This window comes from Doryrhamphus excisus, chromosome 8 (assembly GCF_030265055.1).
Source record: "Doryrhamphus excisus isolate RoL2022-K1 chromosome 8, RoL_Dexc_1.0, whole genome shotgun sequence".
Taxonomy (NCBI): Eukaryota; Metazoa; Chordata; class Actinopteri; order Syngnathiformes; family Syngnathidae; genus Doryrhamphus; species Doryrhamphus excisus.
The window spans coordinates 11775543-11792562 of NC_080473.1; the positions used below are offsets into that span (position 1 = coordinate 11775543).

At 39.1% G+C, this 17020-nt stretch overlaps 1 protein-coding gene across 2 annotated transcripts in view; it reads left to right on the forward strand.

The window, feature by feature from the left end:
* LOC131134346 (cGMP-inhibited 3',5'-cyclic phosphodiesterase 3A-like) overlaps positions 1-15434 on the forward strand; it is a 57315-nt gene extending 41881 nt beyond the window's left edge. For both annotated transcript variants that reach the window (XM_058079504.1, XM_058079503.1), the window contains exons 8-15: positions 1819-1956; positions 2132-2243; positions 3776-3883; positions 3963-4162; positions 4248-4451; positions 4602-4763; positions 9350-9620; positions 12761-15434. In XM_058079504.1, coding sequence (XP_057935487.1) covers positions 1819-1956; positions 2132-2243; positions 3776-3883; positions 3963-4162; positions 4248-4451; positions 4602-4763; positions 9350-9620; positions 12761-13059 — 1494 coding nt within the window. In that variant the 3' untranslated portion in view covers positions 13060-15434. The remainder of the gene's footprint in view (positions 1-1818; positions 1957-2131; positions 2244-3775; positions 3884-3962; positions 4163-4247; positions 4452-4601; positions 4764-9349; positions 9621-12760) is intronic.
* Positions 15435-17020: the final 1586 nt, after the last annotated feature.

Genomic DNA, 17020 nt, shown 5'->3' on the forward strand with positions numbered 1-17020 from the left:
TGCACAATAACACAGCAGTGAAATTGCCAACCAAATGTCCTTGCCTGGCTCCCGTGTAATAAATAATAAATAATAAATAATAAATAATAAATAATAAATAATAAATAATAAATAATAAATAATAAATAATAAATAATAAATAATAAATAATAAATAATAATGTGGAGAATAAATAGATGACATCAAATATGAACAATGTACAGCGTAAACAGTAATTTGTACAAATAATATAAATAATTTAGAATAAATAATAATAATTGTCAAGTCATACCTGTTTTATCTGGATATAAGTTTCTGTATCTCAATTCTGTACATCATTACTACTGCAATTGAGGCTGCACGGCGTAGAGTGGTTAGCATGCAGGCCTCACAGCTAGGAGATCCGAGTTCAATTCCACACTCGGCGATCAGAGTATAGTGCAGAGTTTGCATGTTCTCCCCGTGCATTTCCTCCCACATTCCAAAAACATGCTAGGTTAATTGGCGACTCCAAATTGTCCATAGGTATGAATGTGAGTGTGAATGGTTGTTTGTCTATATGTGCCCTGTGATTGGCTGGCGACCAGTCCAGGGTGTACTGTGCCTCTTGCCCGAAGACAGCTGGGATAGGCTCCAGCACGCTTGTGAGGATAAGCGGTAGAAAATGAATGAATGAACTACTAAAATTGCTAATGTAATGACATTGTTGTTGGCTGCACCTTTGGTGATTTTATTTAGGTTATGATGTGGTACTGATGAGACATACATACAAAGACAAATACACAATAAATGATAAGTAACGTAATGTAACTCATATTACACAAATATAATGAGCTAAAGGCGCGCTACACACAGAAATTTCGACAAGGAAACCAAGCAAACATGACGCTCACTAGAATAACAGTCATAGTTAGCTTAAATACTGATATACTGATATTAGCACCGATGAACAAGGGAGCCTAACTTTGTGAAAGGGTGCCCAAAATACTCCACGGCTCCCATAACAGAGCCAAAAACTCACCTCTATGCATTCACGCACAGCATAAACCTGGTGAAATGATGTATGAGGCTCAAGAAGGCTCAGACATGTATAAATTGTTCAACCGAAAAAAAAAAACATCCCGTACTGTGGTGCGTTTACTGACCGCTGAACACAGTAGGACAAATGACACTCAAAGCTGAACATTATCAATGATACAATGCAATGTAAATAATGGGCTTTCTAACAGTAGCAGTACAAACAACTTGCTGACTATTGACTCCTATTATGAAGAATGTAGTAGCAGCATTAGTGTCTGCATCTTTAACAACAGAAACACCCCTAGTGGGATAACTGTGTAATATACATACACAGTATGTTTTTGTTACAGGATGTATTTAAATACAGCATTTCCTGTCTGTTCAGCATCAGCAACAAACACTGGCCATGTTTGCCGGAGTAGCTACGAGGTTCATTGATTTAGGACAGGCGAAAAGTGTCAGCTAAGGAAAATATTTATCCTAAAATCCCGTCTAGAGGATTGGAGCGCTTTGCTCCCACCAAGCCGTTCTCTCACTGCTGCTGCTGTTGAATGTTTACAGTATTGGACAGTAGATTTACGTGATGGAATACAGGTTTAGGTTAGTGATGGGGAGTGGGAAGAGGGAATGGGGTGGTTGGAGACAAATACAGTAAATGATCTGGATTATATCAGAGATTATATCAGAGACACAGATTAAGAGAGAGAGATGTCCAAACAATTCCAAATAATACTGTGTTGTAAGATGAATGAAATGACTACTGTATAAGTGTCCCTTCCTTGTGTGATGTGTGCCCCCCCTCTCCTCCCCAACTCACAGGACAAGCTAATCCTGGCCCCAGAGCCCCTGGTGATGGCTGGGCTGGATCCTCTCATGAGTCAACTCAACAAATGGAATTTTCCTATTTTCAGTTTAGTGGAGAAGACTCATGGCAAGACAGGTTGTATTCTTAGCCAGGTAAGGACTATTTAGAAATATATTTTATGAAATCATATCAATACTGATTTATAGAAATGTTGTATACATTGATAGGAATTACTGGAACTACGCAAAGTACACGGTAGCTATTTGGTACGGGATGAAAACGTGTATAGGTGTAGTCAAGCTGTTTTTCTCGTGTGTGGTGTCTCAGGTGTCATACAAGCTCTTCGAAGACACAGGCCTGTTTGAGACCTTCAAGATTCCTTTAGCAGAGTTCATGAACTACTTTCATGCTTTGGAGAACGGATACAGAGACATCCCTTGTGAGTAGTCCTATTGTATTATTGCAAATTTATTATTTTCATTCAGATGGAATACCTTCCCCGTGAATTACAACCGCGGAAAGAGAACGAAGATTTGAGATGTTTAAAGATGTAAGCTTGAATGTGCATGATATTGGTTGTAACAGGTTGTATTAGCTTTCTTTGACACTGGATTTATAGACATAATTCCACCAAACTTCAAACTCCTACTGTCCTACCAGTTATTAGCAGTTAAAAAGTGCCACTGAGGAAAAGACAGGAAGCAGGACCGGAGGTAGCAGATATGAGGATGCTGAAGTTCTCATTGGGAGTGACCAGGATGGATAGGATCAGGAACGAGTACATGAGACGGACATTATATGTTAGAGGCCTTGGAGATAAAGTCCAGAGGCCAAAAAAGTGCCACTGAGGAAAATACAGGAAGCAGGACTGGAGGTAGCAGAGATGAGGATGCTGAAGTTCTCATTGGGAGTGACCAGGATGGATAGGATCAGGAACGAGTACATCAGACGGACCTTATATGTTAGAGGAGATAAAGTCCAGAGGCCAAAAAAGTGCCACGGAGGAAAATACAGGAAGCAGGACCGGAGGTAGCAGAGATGAGGATGCTGAAGTTCTCATTGGGAGTGACCAGGATGGATAGGATCAGGAACGAGTACATCAGACGGACATTACATGTTAGAGGCCTTGGAGATAAAGTCCAGAGGCCAAAAAAGTGCCACTGTGGAAAATACAGGAAGCAGGACTGGAGGTAGCAGAGATGAGGATGCTCAAGTTCTCATTGGGAGTGACCAGGATGGATAGGATCAGGAAAGAATACATCAGAGGGACATTACATGTTAGAGACCTTGGAGATAAAGTCAGAGAGGCCAGACTGAGATGGTTGGGACATGTCCAGAGGAGAGATAGTGACTATATTGGTAGAAGGATGCTGCCAGGTAGGAGGTGTAGAAGAAGACCAAAGAGGAGGTTTATGGATGTAGTGAAGGAGGACATGAGGGTAGTTGGTGTGAGAGTGACAGATGCAGAAGACAGGGTTGGATGGAGGAGATTGACACCTGAAGGGAAAAGCCCAAAGAGAAAGAAGAAGTGAAGATTTAGTGAAGAACTAATGAAGAACTAATGAGGAACTCATGATTAGTGCTTAGGGTTAGTGTTACTTAGGTTCGTTCCTCATTAACTAATGTAATTTTGTGTACCTTATTGTAAAGTGTTACTACATCATACATAGGCTTCACTGATAATGTTTTTTGGTCAAGCGTTGAGATTTCTAACATTGTTTGGCGAACACAAACAAACAGTATTTGGTTTTTGAATGCAACCCCAATGAAAATGTCTTTCCATTTAGATTAGCACTTAAACAAGGCTAAATGTTTTAATTTTCTCTGCACTTAAGCATGCTTTCAGTGCAACAAAACATTCCATCCCATAATATAAACAGATGCATACAGTAATAACCAAGCCAGCCGTGACTGTACAGCCTGTGTGAGATCATACGTAATGGTTTTACTGCCCTCTGCTGTTCCTGACAGATCATAACAGGATCCATGCCACTGATGTGCTGCATGCTGTTTGGTACCTCACAACACAGCCCGTGCCCGGCCTGCCCACGCTCCTGACTGAAAACGGCAAATACAACGGTGAGGAGGCTTTTTCATCGTGCGTAAACAACCATTCATTCTTCTTTAAACATTTCTACTCATGTCTCTCCAACTGTAGACTCAGCGAATGGCATAACCCCCAGTGCTACGGCCTTTCTGTCATCTAAGATGAACGCTTTGCTGGAGGAAGGCTACGGCTCCTTGTCGGGCCTCATCCCGGGCCTGGAGCTGATGGCCTTGTACGTAGCCGCTGCCATGCACGATTATGACCATCCAGGAAGAACCAATGCCTTTCTAGTAGCAACCAGCGCACCGCAGGTAGAATCTCATTGCCAAATGTCCAAAGTATTAACAATGGATATGTTATACATATTTATAACAGTTAAGCCTTTCTACGCTGTAGGCTCTTCTGTACAATGACCGTTCAGTCTTGGAAAATCACCACGCTGCTTCAGCATGGAACCTCTTCATGTCTCGTCCGGAGTACAACTTCCTGGTTAACCTTGAACATGTTGAGTTCAAACGCTTCCGCTTCCTTGTCATCGAAGCCATTTTGGCCACTGACCTCAAAAAGCATTTTGACTTCCTAGCAGAGTTTAATGCCAAGGTAAAAAGCCATCTCCTCCATCTTTTATTTACAGAGATTCATAAATACACTATGAGATTTTCTCTACATATTTTCTTTGATTTTTGACATCTGTATTCTGAACAAACCATAACACTATGCATTATTGTATTTCTATGTGTATCCGCTCAGGTGGGTGACGAAGGAGTGTCTGGTATTGACTGGACAAATGAAAATGACCGATTACTGGTGTGCCAGATGTGCATCAAGCTGGCTGATGTCAACGGACCACTGAAGTGTAAGGAGCTGCACTTGCAATGGACTGAGGGGATCGTCAATGAGTTCTACGAACAAGTATGGTTATAAACCTCTGCAATCCTTGGCTTTTTTACTATTTTTTAAAGCTGTGGGTCAGAATAGATGAAACTAATCCAGTTACAATTAAGTAACAATATATGCAGTTTTAGCTATTATTCTTCGCTACATAGCTAACATCTAATAGCTAACTATTATTTTTTTAATACATTTATTTAGAGAAAGCGGAGGTTTTGCTCAATACTTACTATTGAGCACTACTTTTGCTCGGTGTTTGTTGTGAGTAGGCCTGTCATGATAAAGGATATATCCATTTATTGACCGCTAAAACAAAATATATGCGCCTCCGCTCCATCTTTCTGTGGTACACAGGCTGCATGACAAGAGGGTTCACTCTTCATGTGTCTGTGCGCATTGGCTGTATATGAAATAAACACAAAAGAGAGTGAGCATCCTGTCAAGTATTAAGCCTCTTTGTGAAGGCGGGACTACACAGAGTGCTAGCAGTTAGCTAGCAGTTAGCTAGCATATCATTGATTATATGCCACAACAAAGCTAAATACAATTTTACACATTTTAAGGTTTTTTCCAAAAAAGTAACACAATAATATTCATTGGTAATTAATTATATTTATGAAGGAGTAATTCATAAAACCATACATAATAAAGTACTTTGCCTGACACGATGTGACTTTGTGTTAGGGAGTACATAGCTACTGCATACACTTTACATTTAACATTCAACGCCAGAATGCAGAGATGAGGACCCAATTGCTGGTAAAAATTTATTTATATATGTAATTATTTATGCAGCAGCACCACTCACTCGCATGTCCAACATAAAAACGACAATGACCCAACAACTAGGAGCGCACACCTGAACTAAATAGGAATCACAGAAAATGGGAAACAGGTGCGGGAGATAATGGAAAGCAACTGAAAACAGAACAGAGCAATACAGGAAGTGAATACAAAATAAGGGCATGAACCAGGAACAGAGGAAAAGAGGAAAAGTAAGACAGCTGTCACGAGGGGGTGAAGCCCAATTGTGACATAAGTATGTGATTTAGCCTACATTTGATTAATTTATTGGAACCTATTGTTTGACTGTAGATGCTTGGCAACCGATTCTGCTGTCAACTAACAATGTCTCTGATTGGCCACTTCAGTTGGTAGAGAGCATTTGATTAAGGTCAAATCTTCATAACTGCAGCAAGATGATTACTTGCAACTGTGGAAAGTGCAAGAAGTGTTTCCACTATTCTGATTGAATCACAATAGAGCTAAAGTAGAAACTAGGTGAACTAGTTTCACCGATCACCGGTCACTATGAATGACTAAAGCACCACCAACGCTAAGTTCTAAGTTAGTGAACAAAGACATAGTGGTCCTCAAACAATATTAACAGTAGTCTATTGTGCAAAATTGATTTTTTTAATGATGTTCTAACCAGAGATGCTTGATATTGTCAGTTTATTGTTGATATTTGTTGTACCGATATTGCCCACCACTTCGCTACTAATATTGAAACTGATCGATATGAAACTCTGGGCTCATTCAGCACGTCATTCATAAACATAGTGTTTTTTTATTTTTGCATTATACACTTATTTTTACTATTCTGCGTTCCAAAATAAGGTGGGAGGGGACCTTTTAGTGTTTGTATCCGCCACGATTGAGCCATCCGCTGGGGAAATACTCATCCACATTATGCCAATTTCTGCAAGATTCCACGTTAAACAGTAAATTCAGTTTTTATTGGCCATTTTCGTGATCCATGAATGCAAAATTTCTCCACAGCATGAAGGAAATATACTGTTGTGCCCTTTTGTGTTTCCATTATAAGTCTAGACATTTTACATTGTTTTGCTTACATTGTTTTGTTCAAGCATAACAATGGCTAAATGAACTAAAATGCAAATATAAGGCATGAAGACGACAATTGAAATTGAAGTTAGTATTCTATACTGGTCACTAGGTGTCAGTAATTGTTCAGTAAAACAAGCACCGGACTTGATCAACGGAACAACAGGCTTTTATTGCAGGTTTAAATCATCCCGCAACAAACAGGCACAATAATGATAACATAATAATCATCATCATAATCAGTATAATGACCCCACGACAACACAGGCTAAAACTCAACTCAAACCGCATTGTTACTTCCTGTCCGCAACCCGTTCAGTTCCATTCAAGGTCAGGTCTGGAACCAATTAACCACAATAAACAAGGGATTACTGTATTAGATTAGAAGTATTGAAGGAAGAAGATTAAATTGCAAATCGCATATTTACAATTCAAGCTTGTTGCTGTATTGAGCACAATGTCATCACTCATTCGCTGATATCATTGTCGACGAAAAAAACAATACCCATATGAATGGAACTCATTTTTATGCCAATATGGATTGGATGATATTATAGGATATCCTTCATTCGAACAGTAATGTGTGTCCTTTGAAGCTGTTAATGGGCACCAAACAGAAGAAAAATCCATGCAAAGATGCACTCCGTTCTGGGTTTTCATGAAGTCCGAAAAAAAACTAACCAGAAAAGAACCTAATGTTGGTTGTGTTCTTTTCTGTGATGCCTTTATGTGATGTTTTATTACATTACAAATTTAGGTGTTGTAGTTCAGGACACCATGTAGGAAGGAGACGTGTTGCTCAGTATTCTAATAGTTTACTCAGAATTTTGTTTCCTTGTCGTCACAGCATCTGAGCGTTATGTTTGTCCACCGGGGGGGGGGGGGGGCACCATGGGAGTTGCTAAGGAGAGAACATTGTCTGGAAACGTGTGCAGTGCACTGACGTCATCCAGGTTTTTGGTTTCTATAGCAATCTTAGCTCTTGCATGTATGTTCTGCACATGAATTGCTTTTGAATGACAAAGGCGTACACACGAAAAACATGATCAAGTTCTCTTCATTCGAGATATACGGTAGCCTCCAGAAGTATTGGAATGGTGAGGTCAATTTCTTTATTTATTTTTGCTTTAAACTGAAAACATTTGGGTTTTAAGAGACCGGAGAGCAACATTTCATCTTTAATTTTCAGGTATTTATCTGGATTGGATACACAGATGATAGCATCTCTTATTTGAACCCATCCAATTTTTATGGAAGCAAAAGTATTAGTAACATGTGACTGACAGCTGTATCTTATTACACTGCTTACCCAATCAATTATCCAATCCAATCCACTTTATTTATATAGCACATTTTATAAACAGAGTTTCCAAAGTGCTGCACAGACTAGTAAAATAAAAAGTAAAAATAAAATACAATAAATAAAGGTACAAATTTAATTTAATCCAAAACTAAAAGATCAAATAAGAAATAAAATAGTAAAATAGATATTAAAATATTAAAAACAAGAAGCAACGTAATAAAAGTATAAAAAATAAAACCAATTTAAATAAAAGAAAGACCTAAAAGACACAGGACCATACGACTCACTTGGGGGCCGATGTTGGGGGAGAGAGTTCCATAGCTTGAAAAGGCTCGGTCTCCCCTGGTCTTAAGTCTCGTCTTGGGCACCACAAGTTGGAGCTAGCCCTCGGAACTAAGTGACCGCGCTGGAGAGTAAATTTGGATGAGGTCTGGGATGTATTTGGGGGCCAGCCAATTCAACGCCTTAAAAACAAACAATCTTAAAATCAATCCTAAAGCGAACAGGCAACCAATGCAGGGAGGCCAGAATTGGGGTGTGTTCTCCACCTTTTTCGTTCCTGTTAAAAGCCGTGCTGCAGAGTTCTGGACTAACTGGAAGCGGGAGAGAGACTTTTGGCTAATTCCAGAATAAAGTGCATTACAGTAGTCCAGACATGATGAAATAAAAGCGTGCATGACTTGCTCTAAGTGTCGCAATGATAAAAAAGATTTTAGATAAAAGCCGAAGATGATAAAAACAGGATTTTGCCGGTGTAGACTGTATTTAGAGGTGAAAACGTCTTCAAAAACGTCAAAACAGTGACTATATCCAATGTTTGTTCAATGATTCTGATTGCTTTAGCATCTTCTCTCAGACTCACAATTACTTGTTTTTCACCCATCGACAGTTCTCTGGTTTTCATGATGTTTTTACCTCTAAATGCAGTCCACACAGACAATGCCTGTCATCAAAATCTGCAACTGAACATCGACACTCATTTGTAAGATAACATCAGTTGGAGGATGTTTTGCCCATTTGACCTGCTTACAGAAGACTGCAGAGACAGTCTGCGTTGCTGTGCAGATGACACACACCATGTTCCTTGTTTATATAAATGAGCAAAGCAAGGACAAACCAACATGGTCAATTAATACGGTAATGTAATGCCATTAACATTCATGGATGTAGTATTTTTCAAGAAACTAGGTTAGTGTGTCAATATCAACATAAAGAATTTATGATGATTAGTACTGTATACTTATAGTTTCCATTTATAGAGCGCTGCATAGCTTACTAGTGGGCTAGTGTACTGCAATACGGTGGAACCTCAGTTAGTGTCATTAATCCGTTCCCGAAGGTCCGACTCAAACGGAAACATACTTTAACTGAATAAATTTTTCCTATAAGCAATAATGCAAATCCAATTCATGAATGAGTGTTGAGTGAACGTAGTATCTCATGTCTATTTTTCCAGGGTGATGAGGAAGCAAGCCTGGGCCTCCCCATCAGCCCATTCATGGACCGCTCTGCACCACAGCTCGCTAAACTACAAGAGTCATTCATCACTCATATCGTGGGACCCCTCTGCTCGTCCTACGACTCTGCCGCCCTGATGCCGGGTCACTGGGTGGACCCGCCAAATGGCCAGATGGAGTTAGAGGAGGCGAAGGAGAGTCAAGACACGGAGGAGGAGGAGGAGGAAGATTTGGTAGAAGAAGACGCGTCTACTGATTCTGACGCTTCCCGTATGTAAACATCGAAATTATTCATGCCAACACACCCCCTCACTTACCTCAAAAATAGTTTTGTGTTAACAATAATAACCTGTCCTGTACTGAACCTGTCTCAGTAAATGTCCTTTTGATGGAGTAGAACACAAAGCGATGTTTCTTCTTGGATTGGCATTCAATTAGTGGCAGTTGGATTGTATAATTGCATAAAAATAAATTGTGTGTCTAATTAAATGATGGCTCAGATGGTGTAGGAAATGAACTTACTCGGAAAAGCGACGACTGGACTAATACACGCTGACTAAATTAATGGAATCCCATATGACAATTGCAAATACAATTAAACCAGAAAACTGAAAAAAATAAGCATAAAAGTTGTAATGTAATAAGAAAAAATAGAAATGTTAAAAAAAAAATAACACTAATGATAATGTGCTTTGTTTGGGCACCAATAGACAAACAACCATTCACACTCACATTCATACCTATGGACAATTTGGAGTCGCCAATTAACCTAGCATGTTTTTTTTGGAATGTGGGAGGAAACTGGAGTACTCGGAGTACACGGGGAGAACATGCAAACTCCACACAGAGAAGGCCAAAGGTGGAATTGAACTCGGGGCTCCCAGCTGTGAGGCCACTCGACCGCCGTGCAGCCTGTTTACAAAACTACAAATCTCAAAATGGATATTTGAACACCTCTGCCTTTTGATTATACTTATATTGTATAAGTACAGGTATAGTACAAGTACAAGTATAGCATTATACTATTATGCTTTTATAGGTTACAAAACAGACATAGACAGTGGTCACGTCAAGGTTTAAATAGATTTTAGCGCACATTGCTGTGATTGAATGGATAAAATATTATAAAAATGTTATTACTAATGCCTGACATGACTGTATTACAAAAAATAATTGTAAATATCTTGCTCTTGCTAACATGCTACGTCCATCCTTGGCTATCCATATGGTCATGCGGTTGTCTAGCTGTGAAAATGTAACGTATACAACATGTATAACTTTGTCTCCTTGTTGAGGCTGGTCCTTCTTTTGGAATAAATGTCACAAAAAGCCAAATAAAAAGCCAAAAATACAGCTAAAGTTCCACTATATACATATGTATATACAGTGAAGAAAATAAGTATTTGAACACCCTGCTATTTTGCTATTTCTCCCACTTAGAAATCATGGAGGGGTCTGAAATTTTCATCGTAGGTGCATGTCCACTGTGAGAGAGATAAACTAAAAAGAAAAATCCAGAAATCACAATGCATGATTTTTTAACAATTTATTTGTGTGATACAGCTGCAAATAAGTATTTGAACACCTGTGTATCATCTAGAATTCTGACCCTGAAAGACCTGTTAGTCTGCCCATTAGAAGTCCACCTGCACTCCATGTATCATCCTGAATCAGATGCACCTGTTTGAGGTCGTTAGCTGCATAAAGACACCTGTCCACCCCATACAATCAGTAAGACTTTAACTTGTAACATGGCGAAGACCAAAGAGCTGTCCAAAGACACCAGAGACAAAATTGTACACCTCCACAAGGCTGGAAAGGGCTACGGAGCAATTACCAAGCAGCTTGGTGAAAAAAGGTCCACTGTTGGAGCTATCATTAGAAAATGGAAGAAGCTAAACATGACGGTCAATCTCAATCGGAGTGGAGCCCCATGCAAGATATCACCTCGTGGGGTCTCAATGATTCTAAGAAAGGTGAGGAATCAGCCCAGAACTACACGACAGGACTTGGTCAATGACCTGAAAAGAGCTGGGACCACCGTTTCCAAGGTTACTGTAGGTAATACACTAAGACGTCATGATGTGAAATCATGCATGGCACGAAAGGTTCCCCTGCTTAAACCAGCACATGTCAAGGCCCGTCTTAAGTTTGCATATGACCATTTGGATGATACAGAGGAGTCATGGGAGAAAGTTTTATGGTCAGATGAGACCAAAATAGAACTTTTTGGTCATAATTCCAATAAGCGTGTTTGGAGGAAGAAGAATGAAGAGTACAATCCGAAGAACACCATCCCTACTGTGAAGCATGGGGGTGGTAGCATCATGCTTTGGGGGTGTTTTTCTGCACATGGGACAGGACGAGTGCACTGCATTAAAGAGAGGATGACTGGGGCCGTGTATTGTGAGATTTTGGGGAACAACCTCCTTCCCTCTGTCAGAGCATTGAAGATGGGTCGTGGCTGGGTCTTCCAACACGACAACGACCCGAAGCACACAGCCAGGAAAACCAAGGAGTGGCTCCGTAAGAAGCATATCAAGGTTCTAGCATGGCCCAGCCAGTCTCCAGACCTGAACCCAATCGAAAATCTTTGGAGGGAGCTCAAACTCCGTGTTTCTCAGCGACAGCCCAGAAACCTGACTGATCTAGAGAAGATCTGTGTGGAGGAGTGGGCCAAGATCCCTCCTGCAGTGTGTGCAAACCTGGTGAAAAACTACAGGAAACGTTTGACCTCTGTAATAGCAAACAAAGGCTACTGTACCAAATATTAACATTCATTTTCTCAGGTGTTCAAATACTTATTAGCAGCTGTATCACACAAATAAATTGTTAAAAAAATCATGCATTGTGATTTCTGGATTTTTCTTTTTAGTTTATCTCTCTCACAGTGGACATGCACCTACGATGAAAATTTCAGACCCCTCCATGATTTTGATTTTTTTTTACAATTTTGTCCCTGGTGTCTTTGGACAGCTCTTTGGTCTTCGCCATGTTACAAGTTAAAGTCTTACTGATTGTATGGGGTGGACAGGTGTCTTTATGCAGCTAACGACCTCAAACAGGTGCATCTGATTCAGGATGATACATGGAGTGCAGGTGGACTTCTAATGGGCAGACTAACAGGTCTTTCAGGGTCAGAATTCTAGATGATACACAGGTGTTCAAATACTTATTTGCAGCTGTATCACACAAATAAATTGTTAAAAAATCATGCATTGTGATTTCTGGATTTTTCTTTTTAGTTTATCTCTCTCACAGTGGACATGCACCTACGATGAAAATTTCAGACCCCTCCATGATTTCTAAGTGGGAGAAATAGCAAAATAGCAGGGTGTTCAAATACTTATTTTCTTCACTGTATATTCATAGTAGAAACGTTGATGTCTCACATGTATTCTTTCTTACAGAGATGCAAAAGACAAAGAAGGAAATCAGGCGGAAAGTATTCTGCCAGATCACACAGCACCTTCTGGAAAACCACGAAATGTGGAAGCGAGTCATTGCGGCAGAAATTCAGAAGGACGCCTTGAAAGAGACCCAAGACCCGATCACGGCTATTCACGAGGAAGAGGAGGAACAAGCGAGCAAAGAGGAGGAAGAGTTGACTGACGGCTTTGATCAAATTGACGACACGCCAGCTGTAGAAGAAGAGGACGCCCTCTCGCAATCGGAGACATCAGGTGGAAAAGAGGAGGAATCGGAGTAATAGTTTGAACAATAACCTCCTTTTTTTCAAAGCAGGAATTTATTTAAACGTTGTTTGTCGATCTCTTAACTCTTGATATGTTAGCCAGCACATTACTTTGACACAACACTGTAGAAGATGTTTTTGGTAAGTTGTGCCTAACAAAAACAGGGTTTTTGACCAGGAATAGCGAAAAGGGGCAAAAGAAGTGACCTCGCTGGAGAACAAGGGGGAAAAAAAAATCATACATCACAATTTCCTTATCTAGGCCGTCCATTCTTTTGCATATGCACACACATATTCACATAACCCCTTCATCCATCAGTGAGTAATACACTGTTTCATCGCCTTGCCTTTACTCCTGTTGCTCCCAGCACCCGGCCATCTGAGGATAGTCAACAACAACCCCCTTCCTTTTGCAGACAATGAGGTAAAAGCCAGGAAAAAGCTGTTTCCACTGAGTGTCCGTCAGGTTGAAAAGAAGTTGTACTTTGCATATGCAAATGTACAGTAGACCCATGGACTTTTATGTAGGCGTACACTCGGATGAACGCATTCCATACATTGACCAAAACAGGATGTTCAACAAAGAACCTTTTGAAATATATTTAGAATATGATGTCTCGTTCGGAGTTTCCTCCACACAAACACAATTTAGAAAGATGAAGAGTCAAAATAGTCAAAATATTCAGAATTTGTGTTGCCTTTGCATCACGCTCCAAACATCATTGTTTGTATCGTGGCTGCACATGCGAGCGTAAGTAGGGGTAAGCTATTCGCAGATGGAAAATACATTAAAGAATTTCAGAGCATATCTCCTCTAAAATCTAATATAAACAGGGAATTATTATTATTCATTAAATGTGTTACAGGCCTCTCTGCAAAGACAGGATCAACATAATGAAAACAAACATCATGAGTCGGCATTATTGCTACAGCATCAGTCGGCTGCGTCTTAATATAATACATTAACGACTAAGTCTACATAGTCTACACAGTACTGTATGCCTGCATGCTTTGTAGATAATCCAAAAAAAGTCTATTTTAATGGTGCTCCATCTATTTATGCATTCATTTTCTATCACTTACCCTGTTCAGAGGAGCTCAAATGACATTATGGTGCATGTTTATACATGGCAGGCACTCATTATTCCGTGATATTTTTGAGAGCGAGAAAGAGACTTGCTGGCTGAAGATGTCCAATGAATGTTAAGTCTTCAGTTTAACTTCTTAGATGTAGTTAAGCAGTCAAGTAGCATTGATAGATGCCGTTTCAGAAGCTCTGTGGCTATCTGACTTTAATTGCTTATTCCATTTGCAAACGTATTCCCCCTAAAGCAAGGTTGTTTGCACATGACGGGATATAAGATGCCCTGGAGCTAACAGTATACCGGCAGCTGGGAAGACAACGTTTAAAAACAATTCTTCATTCAGCCTAGATCTTCCCAGTGCAAATATAAGCTTGTTTTCTTTTCAACTTTCAACACACTTAGGTGTTACGCATGATTGACAGGTCCGACTTCACTCAGGAAAAACAAGCCATAGTGTCAAATATGAATTTAAAAAAATGGTCCAACAGTCCATATCTAAAATAATAGAATTCAGACTGACATAGTGATGTATGAGGTGTAGTCATATCCCTGAATTTGACTGAATTGGGTTGTAGTACTTTTAGCGCCACTGTTTCAGTACAGACTTGTTGGAAAACACAAACAGCTTAGCATGCTTAACTGCAACACCTAAAGGTCAACAAGTACATGTTCCAGTTGCTCAAACAAAAGGCACCTACTGTAAGTTCTCTTCGTCTTCCAAAAATAATGCTGTTTTATTTGTTTTAAACATGTAGCACCAAAATACTCTTGGAGTTGTTTACAAAACCAAACACTTAAAGGGGCCCTATTCCACATTTTTTACTTAAATTGTCCATCTTTAAAATGCAGGCTCCGGGACGGACGTCGCTTTAACAATACTGGAACAATATACCGAGATAACTATTTAACCTCCATTTTATTTATTCTAAACATAGTTTTGATGTCTGATTTAAAGCAGGTAATGTCGCATCAACGTAAAAATTACTGATGCCTATATATGACTTCACTCTTTCGTTCGTACACCCTGGACTGGTCGCCAGCCAATCACAGGGCACATAAAGACAAACAACCATTCACACTCACATTCATACCTATGGACAATTTGGAGTCGCCAATTAACCTAGCATGTTTTTGGAATGTGGGAGGGAACCGGAGTACCTGGAGAAAACCCATGCATGCATGGGGAGAACATGCAAACTCCACACTCCAATCGCAGGTCAGCGAAGAGGAGAAGAATGCAGATTTTAAGTTTTTAAAGTCCCTGAAATAAGCAGGATAGGACCCCTTTAAGGAATGTATGTCGATGTCAGGGGTGGGCAAACGTTTTGACTCGCGGGCCGCATTGATATAACAAAATTGACGGGGGGCCAGACTATATATTTTACACATAACAGTCCACCTGGTATTATTGTATCTGTAAAAGTGTCATGCAATCTGTTATTATTTATTATTATTTTATATTTACATTTAAATATTCTATATTTAAATATTTAATATTTACATATTATATTATTATTATTATTATTATTATTATTACAAAATTGATAAAACCATCAAAAGGCTGGCTAAAGCCATGATGCCAGATTGTATGTCGAGCTTAAATGAAATACTTTGTAAAGAACGAAAAGAAAGAAAATAATAATAATAACAATAATAATTATAATTGATAATATAATAATTATTGTGTGATTATATTATTATATAATTATTAATAATTAATTTGTATTAATTATTATATATATATATAATTATTATTGTTAGAAAGAAAATAATAATATTAATAATAATAATGATAATAATTACTATTATTATAATGATAATAATAAGAGTAATTAATAATAATAAAATAATAATAATCATAATAATAATTATTATCATTATTATTATTATTATTATTATTATAACAAAATTGACAAAACCATCAAAAGGCTGGCTAAAGCCATGATGCCAGATTGTATGTTGAGTTTAAATGAAATACTTTGGAAAGAACGCGTGGGCCGTATTCAAACACTTGGCGTGTCGGATGTGGCCCCCGGGCCGTAGTTTACCCACCCCTGGTCCTATGTTAACCAACCAATCAGATTTCATGACTTCACTTTGAATACAAACAAACCATCAAAGCAGCTTTTTCGCAGACAGTGAACCGCCCCGATGTTGCCCAATTACTTGCTAATACTCAAGTAGGGCTTTACTAATGTTAATACTTTCTAAATCCTTAGCTGGATCCATTGCAATGTTTTCAACATGGTGATTGTGCAAAAGAGGGCTAAACTCTGCCCCTGACTGCTTATTCCTGTGGCTTGCTGATTATTGTTTATTATTAGTGAATTTTTCTTTCAACTCTGCAATAGAAAAAAAGAAAAAAGACACTAAATGTGTCTTTGCATCAAAAGCTTATGCAGCAAAAGGCATCCGAGTCCGTCATCACTCACTAATATTTGATTCATCCTTGTTAGGTGTAAAAATGTCAACACTTATTCCAAATGTCACAGACTCTAAACATACTGCTGTGCAAGTGTGCTGCCTCGATAGTAACCAAGTGAATATGAGCCACCAGCTCAGTGCACTGTAAATATCCTTCTCACTGTGCAGTATATCAATGCCTCACTTTGCCATTATCTAATGTGCATATTATGGCGCTGTTACATCCAGTGCTCCACTTGTAACCCCCACACCTTTTCTTCTGATAGGGGTCAAAGTTCACTAGGGATCAAGGTGGTCAGATCTGCCTCACAAACTATGAAAGTGACTTAAAAAAAAACTGTGACGGACATTACTATGTCTTTTAACAAAAAAAATTTTAAAAATCAAGATGTTCATGCATGTTTCTCACAATGTGATACTTTGGAGGCAGAATGAGCCAAGTCATCAAGTTTTTGCCTCATTCAGGT